At 45.6% G+C, this 23,164-nt stretch overlaps 1 protein-coding gene across 2 annotated transcripts in view; it reads right to left on the bottom strand.

Annotated features, from left to right (window-relative positions):
- Positions 1–23,164, bottom strand: part of NLN (neurolysin) — a 220,771-nt gene that overhangs the window by 71,359 nt on the left and 126,248 nt on the right. For both annotated transcript variants that reach the window (XM_069222853.1, XM_069222861.1), the window contains exon 9: positions 4,312–4,513. In XM_069222853.1, the coding sequence (XP_069078954.1) occupies positions 4,312–4,513 (202 nt within the window). The remainder of the gene's footprint in view (positions 1–4,311; positions 4,514–23,164) is intronic.

Genomic DNA, 23,164 nt, shown 5'->3' with positions numbered 1-23,164 from the left:
CACCAGGGACAGCCTGAAACTCCTTTTGTGGGCAATTATCTAGTTGGGCTAAGCATGCCATGCCTTTTTGGTTTAGTCCACTGCCGCACTACGAGAACTGCCTTCCCAGGGGCCCTGTCAGCCAGACTGGCGTGCAGGATTCAGCGATGCACTGCAAAGACCCCTCAGTCGGGCCCTTCTCCTCGAGCGGGCTCGCTGAGTGACACCATTGGACCCTACGCCAATTCCCAGCCTCAGGTCCGGGTGCCCGCAAGCGACCCAAACAGTAGCTCTCTAAAAGGTACTGGGTGCGCTGCAAGGAGTTGCATCCTGCCAACACACACAGCCTCACACCAGGGATACACCCCAATTCCCAGCCAAAGGCCAGGTCAGAAGCGACCTCACAGGCGTCCAGGAAGAAGGGGTCTTCATTTTGTGGTTGGCAGCTGCACCACTTGTTCGCCGACAGCTGCCTTTGACTCCCCTCCACCTAGGGAGACCCAGCAAGGCGTCCCCGCCAAGCCCTACAGTTTGTACCCCTATATTGGGTTGTACCTTGGAGGCACTTGCTAGTCAACTCGTATTACGGGGTGAGACCTCAAAGAATACCTCACAGCTTTGCGGCATTTAGGAACTGGCCAAAACGCCTCTTAACCAGGTAGTAGGAGAACAGGTGCGCTGCGCCCTATGTGTGTATGGTAGTATTGTGTAATATATGTGCTGTTCCTGCAAACAGGGTTCTGCCTTTAAAGAGATACTGTGTTCCTATGGAGGGTACCTGTCACATGCATGTAAAGTAATGTTTATGTAATAGTTACTTGCTGCATCTAAAGTGAGATTCGATTCCTGCATCATGCGCAGAATATTTATAATTTATGCATAATATGCAAAGTATTTATGATTCATATAATTTTGGTCTATGTTGTGTACAATATACTATAATTTTATATAATCCTCTGAGGAGCCTCTTGTGTGGTGTATTCATTGTGTTTCTGTGTGGGTGTGATGCTCAAACACTTTACACATTGCCTCTGATGATAAGCCTGCCTGCTCTAAGCCACGCTACCAGAGGGTAAGCAAAGGTTATCTCTGGTGTGTAACTTACTTGACCCGACTAGAGTAGGGGGTTCTGCCTCAGGGCTGGCTCTTGCTACCACTGGGATGCCCACCGTCCGGAGGTAGCGGTTTGCTTTTGCTTGGTGGGAGCTGACAGCGCCCAACAAGTAAAAGGAAACATAACTCTGCTTTCTGCACGCGGGAGCTGTCAAACACCTCCCGCTTGCAGAAAGAGGAGTTTTCATCTTTTTCCCTGCACGCAAATATGATGAAAATGTTGCTCCTGCAGGCAGGGAGCTGCTATTTAAAGCAGCTCCCTGCTTGCGGGAGCAGTGCCGGCTCCTGCAGGAGTCAGGAGCCAGCTGGGACCACAGGAGCCTTATGGCTCCCCCGGCAATCCTGTCACTTACAATTATGTTTTGCTGCACAGCACAACAGAGGCACTTGTGGCCTAATGGTAAAGCTCTTGGACTGTCCCTCAGTAGGTTGAAGGTTCTAAACTTGTTAACTCATGGTAGTATGTCTGCTTATTTATTAGTCTTTTGACTGTTAAACTTTCCTGGTGATGGAACATTTAAGTCTTTTTCTCTTCCAAATCTGTGGGTTGAATGTCATAGTTATATCTGGACACTGCAATGTAAGGAGTCACCTGTGGCCTAGAGCTTAAGGTCTCAGACACATACACTGAAATGTAAGGGTTCTAGTCTGGGTGATCCAGTAATAATTTCCTTACTTTAATTTCTTTTCAACTTCAAATGATTAAGGTACATATTGAAAGGTCATCTGACTCTTTTTCTACTGGACAAATACATTTCACTTTTCAATTTGTCCTAAAATATCTCAGTCTAAGTAGGTCATTCCTCAGCGCCTAAAAACCTTCCCCCTCCTCGCTTGTTTTCTCTCTCTCAACTAGACCCTACAGCCAATCCCCCCCACACACAACCCCATGCGTGGTGTGGGGTTGGGTGGTTAAAGGGGCTTGGCTGCAGGGCTGGCCACAGGGCAGGCCCTGTGGCCAACCCCTGCCAAAGACTGTGCATGGTGTGGGGTTGGGTAGTTATAGGGGGTTGGAAAAAGGGCCGGGCCGCAGGCCAGACCCTGCAGACAAACCCTACAGCGCATGGCCAAAGGGCGTGCATGGTTAGAGGGGGGTTGCTGCAGGACCTGGTCATAGGCAAGACACTGCGGCCAACCCCCGCCATGGTGGTGTGGGGTTGGGTGGTTATAATAGGTTGGCCGCAGGGCCTGGCAATTTGCCAGGACCTGCGGCCCACCCCTGCCACACACAGCCAGAGGCCGTGCATGGAAGAGATTGAATTAAATTTTAAAAAACATAGAAATTCTGTGAAAAAAAACAAAGGATACAGGGACTTTATAGTTAGACTCAAATTTTAAACGTACAGAACCATAGAAATTTAGCTGTTATAGTTAGATTTATTTCAAGTAACTATAACCGGTGCCCTAAGGTACCTATAGCTCGTGCCTTGGCCATGCACTGCTAATTACCTGTTATTACAGCACTCATGACAACTTCTATAACATCATTAAAAATATAAATGAAACATCAACAGTAAAATTATTGAAGAAATTGTGCATGGCGGGAACGCATTTATAGTTACCTTAGGGCAGTGGTTATAGTTACTTGAGATAACTAACAGCTGAATTTCTATGGTTTTGTACATTTAAAATGTGAGTCTAACTATAACGTCCCTGTAACCTTTGTTTTTTTCAGCGAATATTTGTATGGGTGTGCTATCAACTTCAATATTTATTAATGTGGTCTGTATTAGTGCACAGGGTGTGTTCTCTTTGCTTAAGTGTGTATTAGACCTGAAAATGAATAAGAGTTACTTGCTTTATTCATTCCAAGCTGACAGAATAATATTTTAATGTGTGTACACGAAATTGGCAAGTCTTCTGTTGTTCACTACTTAACTTGCAGAGGGATGTCCTGCTGGGTTTTAACAATGGCTGCAGCTATAAGGTAAACCATTTTATGCAATGATCAGGGTCTTTAATGTATCAGATACTAAAGGTTCTTAAATACGGCAAATTAAAGCATTGTCTCCAACTGATTCTTCAAACATGGGGTTCTTATGAAGGGAACTTTACTAGATTCTAGGGGACATTATGGGAGACGTAACTAAAGATCCTCTACAGCAGGTATTTAGGAGGTAGTACATGACTTGGCAACTAACAGAACAATAATACAATGTACCAAGGCAAGTAGTGTGATCAATACCAGTGGTCCTTAACCTGTGGTTCAGGGACGCCTGGGGGCCTGCGACAGCTTAGAAAATATAATAATATTAACAGATTGATAAAGTGTACATAAAAAGAGAAACAAAGTGTAAAATTGTTAAATGTTCTGTGAATGAATTTGAAATTGGAGGCTAAAAGTTAAGTTAGTATGGTCGGATTGCATTGTGGGAGCAGTGCAAGTGCATCAAACAGAATATAGTATGGATGATGAGTGGCCTGAATTGAATTCGGAAAATCTCCACCCTTCCCATTAAAATATTTTTTTTATATATTTTAAAATTTGTTTGTGAATTATACGAAATATTTAATGATGTAAAGATTTGTTTGGTAAATGCAAGTTTTGGTATTTTTGTGTATTATTTTCTGGTTCAAATCATAGCAAATGCATGGGTTCTGGTCTTTGGCTTTCAGTAATGACTCAGTGGGGCGGTCCCCGGATTCCAATAATGATTCAATGGGGGTCCCCGGGTTACAATAATGATTACGTGGGGGTCCACAGAATTCAAAAGGTTAAGAACCACTGTTCTAGACTGTTTCGTGTGGGGGTCCTTATTTCTATCTTACAGGAGTAAGTTTCTAGCAGGTCTTTTGGATTCTAATCATCACCATTAACAAGTAAGTGCAATTAAGAGGAGAATCCCTGGTAATTTTCCTTTTCTCCATGTACACAAAAGCCCTTATGGGGATACGGAAATCTAGTGGGTGTGACCACCCTAGTCCCCTCTTCCTACCCCCAAAAAAACAAAGGGGGTTCACAAAAGTAGTTGAAACTCTGAAGGGCAGGCGTTCGGCTGCATTTTCAATCAATATATTAAACTCTTTTTAAAGACGTGCAAGCAAAGGTCTACAGGACAGAAAAAACTATCAATCTCTTAATATTTAACTTCAAACAAACTGTTCTGAACAAGTGAACTATAACTATATCTACATCTTAAGCTCCCTCCACCTGAATATGAATTACACCTGCATCCACAATAAAATTAAACAAAAAGAGAAATATATAAATTTACTGACTTGTGCACAGATCTGGTGCATAACATGGCCAAACTCGTGAAAGAAGGTCTTAACCTCATCATGTCTTAACAAGGAAGGGCGATCTGCCGCCGGCTGAGTAAAGTTGGTCACCAATGCAGCTATGGACATCATTCTTTCGCCACTTGGAAGAAGACACCCTGGTTGCAGACCAAAGCACGCAGCATGGCCATACTTCCCTTCCCTATAGCAATAAACAAAAATATTAGTGCCTTGCAAGTAAATGTGACGCAGGTAAAACATTGAGCTCGAGGTTTCCTAAAAGGTGAATAATTTTAAAGACCAGCTGGTTTCAATTTTGCAATGCAGTCAAAACACATTTTTGTATTTCAAAATACAATACTACTTCCATGGACACACTGCCAATTCTTCTTTGTAAGATAAGAATATGCAACACACAAGAAATGGCCTATTACCTGCTTAATATCTTCTCAACACACAATAAATGGCATATTACCTGCTTAATATTTTCTCTTCTGTTGAGGCTGTGAGCAGATAGGCCTGCTGACTCTGTAGCCCTATTAATTATTCTGTGGCATGTCAGCTTCCCCTATGGCACTGGACTACGGAGTTACATTGAGGGGGAAGGCCAATCATTGCTCAGCAACAACAAGCCCTCATCTACTGGGGACTGGCATCCTAGGACCCTTGTCTCCATGTTGAATGCAATGCCTTCCACCCAAATGTCACCCAGGAAAGAGAACCAAGGCCTCATCATGTTGGCAATGCTGGACAGAGGCTCCACGTCGGTATATTTGCTATGGCACCTACTGGAGAAGAAGGGGGCTTTTCCACTCCTCTGGCACCATCTGGTAGATGGGCGTGGAGAGTAGGCATGCATGGAAAATAATTCAAAGAGATGCCCTGCTTGCGTTATTGTTCGATTATAAACTGAGTGCGACTTGCAGCCTATCATCCTAAATTCTGCAGTGTGACAATCTCGGTGTAGCAATTTAATCATTTTGGCCTGCACCTGGTTGCTTAAGAGATGCCCCTCTCCAAACTGGCACCTATCTGCTCAGTGGAGTTGATACAGGTCCCCAACTGTGGCCTGCAATTACTAATAGGGCACGTGGATGCACAGAGTGTCTGCATATACTGGAAATCAATGCATGCTCATATTTCACTGGGCAGATGAAGCAAACGAAACCTTCATGCCTGCAATGGAGCCTCTACTGAAGCCATTAACTAAAATGAAGCCTCCTACCCTACTTCCCAACCTGAGCCTCAGATGGTAGTTTAATTCACTATGGATCAACAGTGAATTGGTTACAGTTCATATTTATGTATGCGAATCATCCTCATAAGCAAGACTTTGTGAATATAATCCTGTTAGTTGCACCATAAAGATTTATATTGCCATCTGGTTGAGATCTCTAGGCCTGTGTCCCTTGGAGTCAGTATTTTCAGAACAATGGAAGAATATGAGGCCATCTTTAGCATGATTAAAAATAAAACTAACAAGGCGGTGCAAGTAAAGAAAACTACAATATTCACCAGTGGCAAAATCTTCTGAGATGGAGTCGACTGCGGCGTCTTCAATTTCATCAGGAACTGATGAGGAACCTTCTCCCTTAGCATTACTCGGTGCCAATAAAGTTTCACGGGTCACACTCAAAAATAAAACTGACTTTATACCAACAGAAACGACACAAGCCGCTGCAGTTGGCACGATCTGCCAGGGGCAGAACACTTAAAAGTTCTGTTCTTGACTGCCCGAGGAAAGGACGACTTCTCCCAGTAGCAGTAGTGCCACCATTCATGTAATAGTTCACATGAAAAGTATCAATTTTCTAAATTAGAGTGTATCAGCTAGGAGGAAAAAGCTACAGAAGACAAAACCCCCCATAGTTCTTGGTTGAAGGTGACGACTAATGCAGACGTATATAGGAAGACACCAATATCTCCCTGACATCACTGAAGAGGAAGGAGGCAGGCCAATACATTGAGAAGAAGAGGTTGAGCAACTTCCAAGAATAAGAACCAAACATCAGGAACACAAACAGTAGCAAAAGAGCTATTAACATGCCGAAGAATAAGATAAAGAATGTGTTGTGCTGCATCCATCAATCATAAATGACTCTGTAAGGAAATGCCTCCTTGGCATGGTTACCCCCTGACTTTTTGCCTTTGCTGATGCCAAGTTATGATTTGAAAGTGTGCTGAGGCCTGCTAACCAGGCCCCAGCACCAGTGTTCTTTCCCTAAACTGTACCTTTGTCTCCACATTTGGCACACCCCTGGCACCCAGGTAAGTCCCTTGTAACTGGTACCCCTGGTATCAAGGGCCCTGATGCCAGGGGAGGTCTCTAAGGGCTGCAGCATGTCTTATGCCACCCTAGGGACCCCTCACTCAGCACAGAAACACTGCTTGCCAGCTTGTGTGTGCTGGCAGGGAGTGCCAACCTCACACTGCCTGTGGCATAGGTAAGTCACCCCTCTAGCAGGCCATTACAGCCCTAAGGCAGGGTGCACTATACCACAGGTGAGGGCATGGGTGCATGAGCACTATGCCCCTACAGTGTCTAAGCAAAACCTTAGACATTGTAAGTGCAGGGTAGCCATAAGAGTATATGGTCTGGGAGTCTGTCAAACACGAACTCCACAGCACCATAATGGCTACACTGAAAACTGTGAAGTTTGGTATTAAACTTCTCAGCACAATAAATGCACACTGATGCAAGTGTGAACTTTATTGTAAAAATACACCCACCCAGAGGGCATCTTAGAGATGCCTCCTGAAAACATACCTGACTTCCAGTGTGGGCTGACTAGTTTTTGCCAGCCTGCCACACACCAGACATGTTGCTGGCCACATGGGGAGTGTGCCTTTGTCACTCTGTGGCCAGGAACAAAGCCTATACTGGGTGGAGGTGCTTCTCACCTCCCCCTGCAGGAACTGTAACACCTGGCGGTGAGCCTCAAAGTCTCACCCCCTTTGTTACAGCACCAAGGGCATCCCAGCTAGTGCAGATGCCCGCCCCTCCGGCCAGAGAAGACGGAGACAACAACTGATTTGGCCCCAGCCCTACCGGCCTGTCTCCCCACTTCAAGAAAAACTGTAACGACGACGCATCCCCCAGGGTTCAGCGACCCCTGAAGCCTCAGAGGACTACCCTGCACCTAAAAGGACCAAGAAGCTTCCGAGAACAGCAGCCCTGTTCAAGAAACCTACAACTTTGCAACAAAGAAGCAACTTTTAAAGACCACACGTTTCCTGCCGGAAGCGTGAGACATTCCACTCTGCACCCGATGCCCCCAGCTCGACCTGCGGAAAACTAACTCTACAGGGAGGACTCCCCGGTGACTGCAAGCCCGTGAGTAACCAGAGTTGACCCCCCTGAACCCCTACAGCGAAGCCTGCAGAGGAAATCAAAAGGCTCCCCCTGACCGCGACTGCCTGCTTCAAGGAACTCAACGCCTGGAAACCACACTGCACCCGCAGCCCCCAGGACCTGAAAGAACCGAACTCCAGGGCAGGAGCGACCCCCAGGCGACCCTCTGCCTAGCCCAGGTGGTGGCTACCCCGAGGAGCCCCCCCTGTACCTGCCTACATCGTTGAAGAGACCCCCGGGTCTCCACACTGATTCCTATTAAAAACCCGATGCCCGTTTGCACTCTGCACCCGGCTGCCCCTGTGCCGCTGAAGGTGTACTTTCTGTGCCTGCTTGTGATCCCCCCCCCCCCCCCGGTGCCCTACAAAACCCCCCTGGTCTGCCCTCCGAAGGCACGGGTACTTACCTGCTGGCAGACTGGAACCGGGGCACCCCTATTTCCATTGAAGCTTAAGTGTTTTGGGCACCACTTTGACCTCTGCACCTGACCGGCCCTGAGCTGCTGGTGTGGTAACTTTGGGGTTGCCTTGAACCCCTAACGGTGGGCTACCTTGGACCCAACTTTGAACCCTGTAAGTGTTGTACTTACCTGTGAACTTAACATTTACTTACCTCCCCCAGGAACTGTTGATTTTTGCACTGTGTCCACTTTTAAAATAGCTTATTGCCATTTTTGCCAAAACTGTACATGCTATTGTGATAATTCAAAGTTCCTAAGATACCTGAGTGACATACCTTTCATTTAAAGTATTGTTTGTAAATCTTGAACCTGTGGTTCTTGAAATAAACTAAGTAAATATATTTTTCTATATAAAAACCTATTGTCCTGGAATTGTCTTTGTGTGTGTGTTCCTCATTGATTGCCTGTGTGTGAACAACAAATGCTTAACACTACCCTCTGATAAGCCTACTGCTCGACCACACTACCACAAAACAGAGCATTAGAATTATCTCTTTTTGCCACTATCTTACCTCTAAGGGCAACCCTTGGACTCTGTGCATGCTATTTCTTACTTTGAAATAGTACATACAGAGCCAACTTTCTACAGACTCCATATATATGACTCAAACAGGAACCGACTTCACAGGAAAATGGTCTACTTTATTTTAGAGTGTGGCACTCCAGAAGAGATTTTAAAACAGATTACGGTCTTGAAAATGGCAGTTTATAAGGCTTGTCCACTCTCCTTTTCTGTAAACCATGGAGTCAGCATAACCATTCCGGTGATAACAATTGCAGAACAAGTATTGGCTTAGCCAATAGGTCTTGCCTTTGGGACCTTATAAGTATTTAGAAATTGCAGCACATTATCCTGGGTGCTACAACATCTACTGTTCTTTAGCGTGGAAGCTTTTACACTAATAGGTACATTACAGCACTGTATTTGAAAGTAAATAAAGTGTTATATTTGTACAACTGGTTGTTTGAACTCACATATCTGGATGTGCTCTCATATGCGATAATGAAGGAAAAAAAAGACACCAAAATCCCCTTATGCACTCTGCTTTGAGATGTAACAATCAATCATAAAAGTGTAAACTAAAGCACAACAGTGCATACCAGTAACAACATCACCAACAATAAGTGTCAATCAGTTAAGTTGGGCGGTATGCTTCACTAACTTACATATCAATCAGTGTCAACTTAAGACTCATGTAAACAGCACTGGTACTTACCTATCACATTTATGTCTCGATGAATGCGGTCCCCTAGTTAGGCTGGAGTAATATAAAAGAAAGAGAAAGAACAGACAGAAAGAGACAAAGAAAGAAGGAGAAAGAATGAGGAGAGGCATTGAAATATAAGAGAAAGAGCAAGGGAAAAAGAAATAAAGAGTAAGAGAAAAATAAAGATAAAAAGATAATAACTAGAAAGAGAAGAGAAAGAGCAACAGAAAAGAGGAAGAGAAAGAGCAACAGAAACGAAAGAAGTGAAACAGCAAGAGAAGAAAAAGAGCAAGATCAGGGCCGATACAGCAAAGATTGCAGAGACAAGAGTGAGAGAGTAACAGCAATACAGAGAGCAACAAAGCAACAAAGAGTAGAGGAGAAGGGAGCAATAGGGACTTAGGGCCGATTTTTAGCGACTCGCAATTTGTGAGTCGCAAAACCTGATATACAACAGTGATTCAGGCACTGTTTGTGATTCCCAAATGGGTGGCAAGGGACCTGCATCATTAATATTCATGAGGCAGGTTGCAATTTGCGACCCCTTGGGAATAGCCAGCACACACAGGGATGGTGGCCTGCTGGATCAGCAGACCACCATGCCTGTGACTGCTTTTTAAGTAAAGCTGTTTTTTTTTTATTTTTTAACTGCAGCTCGTTTTCCTTAATGGAAAATGGAATGCATTTAAAAAATGAAAAATGTTCTTTTAATTTTTTTAATTTTTTTATTTATTTTTAGAGTGGGTAGTGCTGCTCTGAAAAAATGTTGGTGCCCCCATTCACAAAAAGGAAGGGGTCCCTTGAAATTGGTGGTAATCTGCAAACGTTTTGGAACTGCATTTCCGGGTCGCAAAACATTCATACATACCAGTGCGCAAATCCTATTTTCTGAGTTGGTAACAGGTTACACACTCATAAATAGGGTTGGTACATAGGAAAATGCATTTTACAAGTCGCAAACGGCCCGACTGGTAAAATGTGTTGTATATCTGGCCCTTAAAGAAGAGAAAGAGAGCATGAGAGAGTAGAATGTGAGGGAGAAGAGGAAGAGCAACAGAGAGAGATACGTGACAGGAAACAGGGAAAGAGAGTGACAGCACGAGCGTGTGGAGAGAGAAACAGAGAGAGGGAGAGAGAGACAGAAACAGGTAGAGACAGAGAGAGCGAGAGAGAGAACGAGAGAGATGGGGATGGCTAAATTGCCGGAAGTGCTAGGTGGAGAAAAGAATATGCATTATGCAGCCTTGTCACACTTCTACCCCTGAGCAAGCCCAATATTTATGTTGAAATATTTCAAAAATAGCATAATTTGATGCATTCACCTTTGAGTGAGAATTCAGTGAAATGAATCTAAATTTGACACTCACTCTCAGCATTTTGTACCTAGCCGTTGTTATAAATGTTTGGAAACTTTAAAATGATGCTGCGGAAGCACTTATTTACTCGAGATTGGCATAATGCCAGTGTTGTCTTATATTCAATTTGCCCCATTGTTTCCCAGCTGCTATATTCTCTAATTTGCATTTAAGGAAAAGTGCTCTGGTAAAGCACCCGTGAAGTAACCACAGCTAAGATCTGACAAGGCTGTGAGTAATCCTCTGTGTAAACCAGCAAACTGTCCTCGGAACAAAGCTGCTATTTCCCGAGAATTTATCTTTCCTAAAATCATGCAAAAAAATAAAACCACAACACTGCCTGCTTAGTAGCCAAGCCAACTATCGGCTATGTGAGGAGATCTCTTGATTTGTTTAGGAGGGAAACACAACAATTAGTCGGTAATCACATAACTACGATTCAGTCTTCCATTGCCCCAGTCAAGCCATGATGGTTCCCGGTTCGCACCGGAAGGAGCGTGATCTTTAATATTGGCAAGACCAAAGATAATTTATTTATTTATACTGTGTTGATGAGGTGCCCGCAGGTTACCACAGTCTCTGAAAAGAGCCCAATGTAAATATCAGAAGGGGCTTAGAGTCCAGCTGGGTGGAATGCCCAACTAGAGAGTCTTCACCAAAACCTAAAGAGAGTAGGAGGGAGGGCGAGAGCGTCACACTGGAGAGGAGGACAGCCCTAGGGAAGCATACTTTGCTTCCAGCTGCTTGCTTCAAGTGAGAAGAAGTATTGATCAGTTTGTCGTCCTTCTGCCTGGCTGTCTCACTGGAGGGGCCCGCGGAGTGAAAGAGCCCCGCTCTAGTCTTTCCGGGGGCTCTTTCGGGAAGGGGAAGTGACGGAGCCGGGATGGGATTGGTCCTAGGTAAGTGGGGGTGGGGTTTGAGGGTGGGAATAAAAGGGGTGGGGGGGGGGGGGGGGGGGGGGGAACGGCCTCTTTCCGCGCAGCCCATCGCGCGGTTAGTTTAGCCGGTCCCCGGGGATATATTTGACAGGCAAGTGAGAGTTGGGTAGGGCCTGGGGGGAGCCTTTAATTACTTTTAAATATTGCAGGCTACGAGCATATTTACCGCTCGCACGCCAAGGGAGGCAGTTCTGAACAGACGCGGAGGCGAGTCTATCTCAACGCGCGTTTCCGCCAGCGTGCACTTGCGCGTGATTGCCGGGCCGCTTTGGCGGTTCGCCGGCATTCCTAATCTTTTACAAGGATGTGCGCGGCAGGCCGACGAGCATTTGGAGTACGCTCGTCGACTGGGAGGTCAATACTAAATTTATAAATGGCGGCGCATTTTAGAGATAACACGCCGACCGAATAAAATGGAAAAAAAAAATTTGCAGAGCCGAGTAGCGGCCGGACACACCTTCTTGCAGGCAGTTAAGGACAGGAGAGCCCCCGCCTGGCACCATGGCAGCCAGCTATGTCGCCGAGGTGGTAAAGGCCGCACTTTGAATATTAGGCGAAGCCGGCCGGGCTGATCTCCTCAGGCCTGGGGTTCTGGACCAGGCCTGGGTGGGTATGGTGCGGCCGACGCGCAGCACGCCTGGCCCGGTAGCGGCAGTTGTAGCCGCTTGTACTTCACCTGAAAGGGCTAAAAAGCCCCAAAAGGCGGCGGTGGGGCGCAGCCTCCCCCTCCAGCCAGATGGGTGAAGGTGAGGGACCCGCCAGTGAAACAGAGGCAGCAGTAGAGGGGGCAGCACCGGAACAACAGGTAGTTGGCAGTGAAGGACAACAGGAGCAGCCAGTGGGGGACGGGCCCCTTTACAGGAGTTTGGGGCGCAGGAGCTCCCGTGCCCCAGCATACAGATGACACCTATGGGCCTGTCTCTTCCCGGGGAGGGGGGGGAGGTGATACAGCAGGGGCCCCTGTGGAAGCAAAAAAGAATGGCAAGGGCCCCAGGCAAGGGGGTGGCCCGGCAAAAGGCAAGGCAAGCAAGGTACAAGCTAAGAAAGCCGGGGGGAGGTGCGCCTGGGCCCCTTACAGGGTCAGGGCAGAGTGGCCATAGGCCTGGCAGGCTGGACATGGGCGAAGCATGGGATTTAGAAGCCAGGATCCTGGAGCAACGCCGCATGGTAGCTGAAACAGAAGACAGGTGGGCCCTCTTTCCGCTTCTATCTTTCAGGATCGGGCTATCAGCAGAGAACAATATGAAAGGTGGCACGAACAAGCAAGTGGCCGAGGGCCCCGGAAGGTATGGCGGCCTGTGGGAACACAAAGAAGAGGTAAAGGGCAATGGTGGTAGGTTTGGGGGGATGGCTTTGGGGGCGGTGATGTTCCGGGACGGAAGTCCATTGGGGTAGGTGACTGTTTGATTCTTGACACACTAGCAGATGAAGGCACGCAGGGCAGTGAGAAAGGGAAAGAGCTGCAGGGCAGTGCGCCACCCAAAGGTGAGAGCGGGGTCAAGGTAGCCGGGGGGAATACAGGGGCAGAGAAGATGGAGGCCACAAAAAGAAGCTTCCTTATATGGGACTGGCCATGCCCTTGGGGTCACATGTGGCAGACAAAACAAAGTCGAGAATATGGAGGCACGAGTACGTAGATGTTTTTAAACTCTTGCATAGTGATATACAGGCCAATGAGGGTTCCAAGGAAGAAGAGTGGGAACTAGCCCGTAGGCCAAGGGTACCAATTACCATGGATAATTGGACATGTGCATTCTTGATTTTCGCAAGCATATATTGCGAGAAATATACAGACAGGGCCATAGCACTCTTCAAATATATGGACATCATTCGAAAGGCACAGATGCACTTTGGGGGTTTTGCCTGGTTGAGTTATGACGAGGAGTTCAGGGCCCGTGTGAGTGTCAATCCCGACAAGCCTTGGGGGAATGTAGACCCAGAATTATGGATGCAATGGATGGCGTCATCACAATCCACGGCATCTACCCATATGGCTAGTGGTCTGCCTGTGGTTTATAAGCCGTTTCAGGCATGTCCTGCCCCAGGAGGGGCGGGCGTGGGGCAGAGAACCTCGACTAACACGACGGGAGCTTGCCGGAACTTCAACAAGGGTTTCTGTTCCAGACAGCCTTGTAAATTCAAACACGATTGCTCCAAATGCGGGGGCCGTCACCCGGTTACGCAGTGTTTTTCGCTCTCCAGTCCAGCAGAGCAATGGAGAGCATCCAAGGGCAGAGGCGCACAGGGCCCTCCTGCTCCAAAGGGGGCCTACGCCAATTAGGATAGACTTCCTCATACCATGGCTGCACAGATACCCAGATAGGGCTACAGCAATCAAGCTAGCAGAGGGTTTTCAGGAGGGTTTTAGGGTCAGTTACCAAGGTCCACGTACAAGGCGATGGGCAGACAATTTGCGGTCTGCAAAAGAATTGCCACAGGTTGTGAGAAGTAAACTGGATAAGAAAGTGTCATTGGGCAGAATTGCGGGCCCCTTTTATGATTGTCCGAGTCAAACCCTGATGATCTCCCCGTTGGGAGTAGTGCTGAAGAAGGCCCGGGGTGAGTTCAGATTGATACACCACCTGTCATGGCCGGAGGGCGCATCTGTTAACGATTTTATTGCGGCTGAGGACACCAGAGTATTATATGCATCTGTGGACAACGCTATTAAACTGGTTATGGGTTGTGGCTCTGGGGCTGAATTGGCAAAGTGTGACATACAATCAGCTTTCAGACTCCTGCCTATACACCCGGGAGATTTTGACTTGTTGGGGATGCAATTTGAAGGGGCCATTTACGTGGACAGGGTCCTTCCCATTTGTTGAGCGGTATCTTGCGCCCTGTTTAAGGCATTTAACACTTTCATGCAGTGGGTTTTCAGCAAGAGCAGATTATGCGGTGACCCACTATTTGGATGACTTCCTGTTTGTAGGGAAGGGCGACTCCGGGGCTTGCGGGAAGGCTTTGACGGCTTTTCTAGACATGGCGCGACATATGGGGGTGCCTCTGGCCCCAGAAAGACAGAAGGACCTTTAGCGGTACTCACCTTTTTGGGAATAGAGCTAGACTCCATTACCCTGACAGCCAGATTACCAACACAGAAAGTCAAAGAGATGCTGGAATTCTTGGGTACAGTGAAGGAGGCACGAAAAATTGATTTGCGAACAGCACAGAAGTTGCTGGGTTATCTCAACTTTGCTTGTAGGGTAGTCAGAGGTGATAGGACCTTCTGCAGAAGGTTGGGGCTGGCTATGTCGGGAGCAGTGATGCCACACCACAGAATACGAGTTTCAATGGGGCTGAGAGAAGACGTGAGGGTGTGGGAAACATTCTTGAAGCATTTCAATGGGGTATCCATGTTCTTCTGTGAGGCTGAGACGGTATGGCAGGTACAGATATTTTCAGATGTGGCTGGAGCAAATGGTTTTGGAGTTTTTTGGGACGGCAGGTGGTGCGCAGAGTCGTGGCCAGCACAATGGTTGCAGCAAGGGAGGAGTATTGCCTTTTTGGAATTTTTTCCCCTTTTGGTAGCAATGGCAGTATGGGGGCGGGAGTTAGCAAACAGGACAGTTTTATTTAGAGTTGACAACATGGGAGTGGTGGAACTGGTTAACAGACAAAAGGCAAGAGACCTTAGGGTTTTGCGCTTGTTGCGCCAATTTATGTTACAGTGTTTATCTTTGAATGTGATCTTTAAAGCTGCTCATATATCGGGTGTATTCAATGAGATTGTGGATTCCCTGTCTCGTTCACATTGGCAGCGTTTTCTCAACCTGCCGCCAGGAGCAGAACAGAACAAGACAGCGGTCCCAGCAGACATTTGGGAGTGGGGGGCATGATGATCACGGGGCTGGTGGAGATGTCTTTAGCGGAATCCACTCGGCAAAGTTACCGGCTGGCCTGGTTGGATTTTCAATCATTTGAGCGGTTTGCAGGGAATTTTTGGCTGCAGAAGGGTAAACAGTTAGAGCGTCGGGCCTTGCGTTTTGTGCTGTTCATGATACAGAAAGGTTGGTCAGCGGCGACTATTGGTGGAAAACTGGCAGGTGTGTCATTTTATGGGAAGCTGTTTATTTATCACGACCTGGCTAGAAATAATTTGTTGGGGACGATGTTAAAGGGTTGGGGCAGGGTTAGATCAGCGGAGGGTAGAGCGGCCAGAGAACCTATCAATTTTGAATTGTTGCTGGAATTGTTGCATGTGCTGCCTGTGTGTTGCGCAGACGAATATGAACTGGCATTGTTCCGGTTATGTATGGTGTGGATGTTTTTTGGAGCATTTCGTGTGTCGGAACTGTTGGGGGTTGGAGCAGCAATAGGGGTACGGTACAGGAAGGTTTGCTTACACGGCGAACGTTTGGGTATTTGGCTTAAACGATCGAAGACCGACCAGCTAGGCAGAGGGAAGTGGGTGTGGTTGAAAAAAGGGGGAATCCTTTGGCCTGTCCAGTCTCGGAATGGATTAAGTTTCTATCCTTGAGTTTTTCAAACAGGGAAGCTGGGGTGTTTGTACACAGGTCTGGGGCTAAGCTTACCAGTTTTCAGCTCTTACGAGTATTGAGGATGGCTTTGGGACGGACGGGCCGCCAGGCTATGGATTTTGGCACACATTCGTTCAGAATCGTGGCATCCACGGCTGCGGCGCATTTAGGTTGGGATTGGGCGAAGATCAGGGCGATAGGTCACTGGAAGTCTAGGTGCTGTGAACGTTATGTGAGGCCTTGAAGGCTGGGGAACAACAACAGTTGGCGGGGGGAATGTCACGCTATGAGAGCATATGTCACAGTTATTTTTCCGTTACAGGAGACGCATATGGTCCACCGCATGGTAAGATGGTCACGTGGCTTGTAGGCCATTCATTTATCCACTGGGCAGCGAAATTCGCGGAGAAACAAATCTATGGTCGAGCCCTGGGACTTTCCAGTGAACGGCACAAGGTGTTTTGGTGGGGAAAGAGCGGCATGCAGTGGGGTAACCTGCTTCCTTTCATCACATCTAACTTACTGAACTGGGGATGCCCAGATTTGTTAATCATCCACTTGGGTGAGAATGATCTTGTTAAACTAGCAGGACTCACGCTACTGCAACACATGCAGAGAGACTTGGAAGCTATCAAACAGAAATTGCATGACACATGCTTGGTGTGGACAGAATTTGTACCTCGTAGGGTTTGGAGAGGGGCAGTCAAACATTGAGCCATAGAACGGGCTCGTAGGAAACTTAACAGAGCAGTGATAGTTTTTTGCTGGGCACAGGGGATAAAAATCCTGAAGCACGAGGACATTACAGAGCAGGCCGAGGCGCTCTTTAGGGATGATGGTGTACAATTGTCCACGTTAGGGAACGCATACTATTTGATGGATTTGAGACTGTTGGTTGGGGATTTGTGGGGGGGAAAACATGTGGATCAGGAACAAGGATTGAGGAGGTCAGGTTGCAGTAGCGTGTCTGTGGGGCAGCAAAACGCCAAATGGGTTTGTGCTGGTTGGCAGGAGATGGGGAGGGTGGTGAGTCAGATGCGGGCTTGGCCACCCTTCCAGGGAATAAACAAGCAGGTGAAGGCTTTGAGTGGGGTACGCACGAAACAAATGGGGCATGAAAGGAAAAGGGGAGTGTGTAGGGGAATGGAAACAAAATGAGGGTTTGGAGTGGAAGGATAAGCGAGGAGATGTTAAAGGGAGGGCGTTATTAAAGTTGCGTTTTTCCAGATTAAAAGTTAAAGTTGTGTTGCTTGTTGCAATGCTGTCCTAATAAATGTCCTTTTACACTAAGAGGCTGTCACTGAATTATTTCCCGATGTCCCTCTGTACCGCACTTCTGGTGTGCTTTGTGTTTCTGGGTTGGTCGTGACTATGTTGTCTGCATGTTTATAGTGTATGTGTTTGTGTGCATGCGTGCACTTCTGTGAGCTGACTCGTACATGTGAGTACCTGGCTCTCCCAAGCATCTCTTAATAGTCAGTCATGTATCCTGACTCTATCACAAGCCTTAAATGCTCATGCGTTTTCCTCCCCCATAGTTTTCTATGTCCTCCGGAAGCCCTGATTCCTCTACACTGTTTTGCCTACCCCTTCCTTTATGTTCGAGTACACACCTTGGGGACAGATCTACCAAAGAGGTTGTGTTGAGCATTAAAGTATTCACTTGAAAACACATTTTTTGGGCTTTGGGACGAAAGCAAAAGTTCTGAAAAATGTAATTATTTGAGGGTTCCCGTCTCGGCACCGTCTCAGCATCCTGTGATTCTTGGCAAATCAGTCAATATCCCCATGCCTACAGAAAAACAAGCATTTTCAATGCAACGGGTCTCGCATTTGCTCGAGTTAAAGCTATTAGCATTGTAAAGAAAAAAAAACACGGCTCGGTCACACTATGTAAAATGCAGCGCGATTGCGCTGCGTGGAAAATAAACAGATAGTGCAGTCCGGACCCCAGGCTGAAAACACTGAGCCTCGCATGATTTTAGTAGTTTACTGGTGCTGTGTAGGTGGGCTAAACACCGGAAAAGGCATGACGTATGAATGCCTTTCACAAATGAAGGCAAGCGGATTTTAAAAGGCAAGCCCATGAACCAATGTAAGTGACCGATGTGACGTGGGCGTGGTTTGAAGCCCAAAAAGGGATTACAGAATGGACGGAGCGCTTTGCGCTCGCTCATAATGAATGCGTCTTTGTGTAATATAACTGGTGTTTATGTAAAGCGCTTCAATAGATTTGGGTCAGGTACGTGCAATTTAAAAATACAAAAAAAGAAAATGCAAGTGTTTTTGATGCATTTTGAATACCAGCTTTTGTATGGCTAATGGAGAGTGGGTGCACTTGTTATTGCGCTTAAGAAAAATACAGAAAAGAAAAGGGACACACAAAGCTTATTTCAACCATTGAATTAAAAAAATAAACACTCTAAATCATCACAAGGAACCAAAGCGTTCGTAAAATCATTCAGAAAACATGTATGCGCGCAGTAGAAACCTATTTGTTTATTTTCCGAAACGCACAAATGCTTCACAATGCGTTTTAATAAAATATTTTTTTCTATTAATTAAATAAAAGTGTGTATGTGTTTAGAATGCATTGTGCTTTCCGTTGAAGTATTTAGCTGAGGCACAATAAAAAACATCTGTTTGCAACGCAAATTAAAATAAGCTCTGGTTACAAGCAATGCCACGCTGGGATAACTCAGACACAGGAAGCAAACAGCTCTGTTGCGGTTCGTTCTTTTTGGGCAGGACTATGTTGTCTGCATGTTTCTAGTGTGAATGTGCGCGTGCTTCTGTGTGTTTATTTGTCCATGTGAGTAACTGGCTCTCCCAAGCATCTTTTAATTTTCAGCCACCCACCCTGACTATCTCACCAGCCTTAAATGCTCATGCAGTTTCCTTTTCCATTGGTTTCTACATACTAACATCCTCCAGAAGTCTTGTCTCCTCTATCCCCTGTTGTGCCTACCCCCTTCCTTTCTGTAGAGTAGACCCATAGGGACAAATTTTCAAAGAGTTTGCGTCAGGTTTAACAAAACCCCAAACCTGTGAGCATTAAAGGTTTCACTTGAAAACACTTCTTTTTTGCTTCAGAGTGAAAGATAAAGTTCAGAAAAATGTGATTATTTGAGGGCATCGCCACTTTGTATAACAACCATGGCAGCCGACTTTGGAAATAGGGAATTGGCTACGAGTCTCGTCATCGGCGCTGAAAAGATCCTAATATGCAAGCAGCTACGGGCACTGTGCTGATAAAAGGTGTGCAGTTGCACACACCCCCACAGAAGTGCCATTGTAAATAAAGGAAAAAAGTTCCAACCACACAAACTAAAATGGCGCAAGTGGAAGCAGACAAGTCCCCCGGCACTACTCCATGGGAGTTAACAATTATGAAAAAGGTGGGAAACGCAGCAGACATTAGCCACTTAGAAGCAAGGAAGTCTTAATGACAATGACAAAAGCAAATCGAATGCAGGAGGCGGGCTCACACAGTGAATACAGCATGACTTGAAGACAGCGCATGCAAGTTGCCTAGGCTTGACCTAAAAACCAGTAAGCACCAGACCGTGAGGATGCTCAGCAACTCAAACTATTAAGCTCCAGGAGTCTACTCACACCTTTGAACCTCTCTTCAGAGAGCAGAAAATCTAACTGTTTCTATAATGTCAGTTGGTCTCGCTATTTTTTTTAATTGGAAAGAGTGTAGTGGGAACTTGAATCTCCGCTGAAACCCAGTGGGAGCAATATTCACATGCTTCCTGAATTTTCATGACTGTGATGCTATATGACAATAATCAAAGGTGGGGGCTGAAGTGAAATTTGAAGGCTGCAAAGTGTTTCTGGATTAAACTGAAATGGTGTACAGGCAACTTAAATCATCTGATGTCGTGAAATGCAGGCTCCGAAAAAATGATCTTAGATACATGATTATTTTTCCCCACAAACATGAAATTCATCAAAAATAAAAAGTTACCCATACAAATACAGCTCGGAACTGGCTGGATTGATGGTATAATAAAAACAGAAAAGCTGTTGCTGATGCATGTGAGAGATACATCATTGCTTGAGTTCCTGACTTGTTGGAATTCCTGTGTTCATTATATGGCTGGTCACCTAAGAATGATATCATAGAATGTCCTTAGTCTCAAAACCTACACTGATAAAGGTTCTTTTGTACCTCAGAAGACAATCTGCATATCGGCATTCTGTGTGGGAAACCCAGCTTTTTGCAGGTTCAGCCCCCACTTTTTGCCCCCATTTGTACTACTAGATGCTGGTTTCCGACTCTGACAGTGCACTGGGTCCCTGCTTACCAGGCCCCAGTGCCAATGTTCTTTCCCCTTAAAGAGTCAAATGTCTAATTTTACCCAATTGGCAAGGACTTTAGCACCTCTAAGTCCCTAGTAAATGGTATCCCTCGTACCTATGGCATGGGCACTAAAGATGGTCCTGCAGCATGTATTAAACCACCCTAATAGACTCCCACACAAATAGCATGCAGATTGACATTGTAGGCTGTGTGACGTGGTGTAAACCATGTGTGAAAACACGACATGACACACTCACTGTGTGCCAAGCTCAAGTCACTGCATATAATATATGTAAGTCACCCCTACATCAGACCTTATAGACATAAGGCAGGATGCAATATATTATATGTGAGGGCATATCTGCATCTGTGCTATCTAGTTAAATTACTACAAGATACAAGTGAACAGGGAAGCCATCCTAAGTATATGTACTGGGCACTGGTGATCAAGAGTTCCCCAGTTACATGATGGCTTTACTGAAACCTACGGTGTCTTACTACATCCATACTGATGCCAGTATTGGATTTAGTGTGACATTCAAATAGAGGGCACCTCTGAGGTGCCCCCTGAAACCTACTAGTCTTTTAGTGTGCTGGCTGACTGATCTCGACCAGCCTGCCACCACAGGCGAGTTTCAGATCCACAGTAAAAGCCAGCCCTCTCTGAGCTCAGGAAACAAGACCTATTCCTGAGAAGGTTTTATCACCTCCTCCAGCAGGATGGCTAGTGAATCTGCACACCAAGGCCAGGGGCTTCAAAACCCCTGCCACCTTTGATATGCAACCCGACTTCCTCCAGCCCTGGAGAATTGCAAAGACCTGACAGCTCCTGTAGCTGTGCATCCTCCAAAAGTCTTGGAGGCCTGCTAGCACTTCGCCAACCATCTCCCTGTCTAAATTAGTATAAAAATCTATGTTATTTTTCTAAATTGGTCTCAAGTTTCTTCTTCAGTGTGTGTCTCATTTATTGAATATGTGGGTCCAACAAATACTTAACACTACCCTCTGATAAGCATAAACTGCTCGCCTATACTACAATACAAACAGCATTTGTGATTATTAATTTAAGCCCTGTTAGCAAATAAGGGTCATCTGGACTATCTGCATGTGTACCCCTACATTGGCACACTATATAAATAGCTAGCTTACTACATTCTTATAGGAAACGCACTTGAATGAACCACTCTCTAAATTAACAAAGAACTAGCAGGGCCAAGAGTTCTTTTGCTAATACTCCACTTATGCATCAGACGTAGCTAACTAGCTGGAGGGGATGTAGCTTTCAACACCACAGAAATGGTTAAAAATTCATAGGGTGGGTACACTTAGGTGTATGTGAAATCAGATGGACGGGAACTATTCCCACTGAATGTTTATTCATTTAGTATAGCTGATACTGCTTTTATTCATAAATTGTTGACAATACTGAACCCTGGATGTTCCGATGATTTGGTCTGCAGACTTTAAAGATGTTATATGTAGAGCTTTAGATGAATCTCCCCTCAAGTTTGGTACTGACACCAGGCTGACTGGGCAATTGCGTGCATTATTTCCACAAATTCACAAGATGGATAAATATCGGGTGCATTTTCCAAATTCCAAACTTTTCTTTTTATTCACCAAAACCTCACTCACATGAGGGATTTAATTTTTGAATCCCACATTTGTATGGAACTCAACAATTACACAGATCAGAACAAAGAGGTGGTGTCTTTGAGGGGGCTGCAATGGGATGTCTAGAAAGTGGTGATACATGGCACCTGCATTGTCAGGCAGATTTCATAGGGTTCCTCAGCAAACAGTATCTGGTATAACACATGCATAAAGACTGCTGAACTAGAGAGGACCTTAGTGAACCAGCCTGAATTTATCAAGCACTTTCAAAATACATTTCATTAGTTAGATTTGTACATAAACCCTACAGTGACTCCATGGTGAGGGTGTACTATAACAGATGTGCCATCACAGAAATACTTCTTCATATAATTCTGAGATACTACCCTTACTCAATCCATTCACCCAATATTACAAGAAAAACAAACGTGTAGAAAAGACAATCCATGAATTTTACTAAAGAAGTATAAGGAAGTACATAGCAAATGAAAGTGAATAACTGAACAACTGGGGCTTGTAGTGCCCATGTGTTTTGTTTGTATTTACATGTTCTCACTACTGAGCAATGCTTCATCAGAACTATTTTCCCTTTTATATATTCCACCTACTTGCATCTAAAGCCAAAAGAGAGATTGACAAAAACAAACGTGTTGTGTACTTCCTTGGTAAAATTCATGGATATGGATCGTCTTGTCTATACATGTTCTTTCATGTAACACTGAATGAAAGAACCAAGAAAGATTCATATTTCAGAATTACATGAAGAGGTATTTATATGAAGTACTACCACTGGAAATATGTTACAGTACATCAGAAGCAACCTGATTCTGGTGGATTGTCCATGTGTGCTTTTTAACACTCAATAGAGAGAGTGACAGGTGAGGTAGGGTATTGGCTTGAGCACTAAGGAAGCAAACTCCATGAAATGGTGTACTATAGATGAATAATATCGTTGGCAGATTGAACACACACAAGTGGTTAATAATAAGGTTTCCAATAGTTATTTACAATCTTTATGACCACAACTGTTTCCCACATAAGTAGAAGAGATCTGAGACTACATAGAAGGAGCACATCTGATTTTATCTGAGTTGAGTGAGGTATTGGAGGCATCACTTACTACAAAAGTATAGGCC

Source organism: Pleurodeles waltl, chromosome 1_1 (genome assembly GCF_031143425.1).
Source record: "Pleurodeles waltl isolate 20211129_DDA chromosome 1_1, aPleWal1.hap1.20221129, whole genome shotgun sequence".
Taxonomy (NCBI): domain Eukaryota; kingdom Metazoa; phylum Chordata; class Amphibia; order Caudata; family Salamandridae; genus Pleurodeles; species Pleurodeles waltl.
This window is presented reverse-complemented; position numbering and strand designations above follow the sequence as displayed.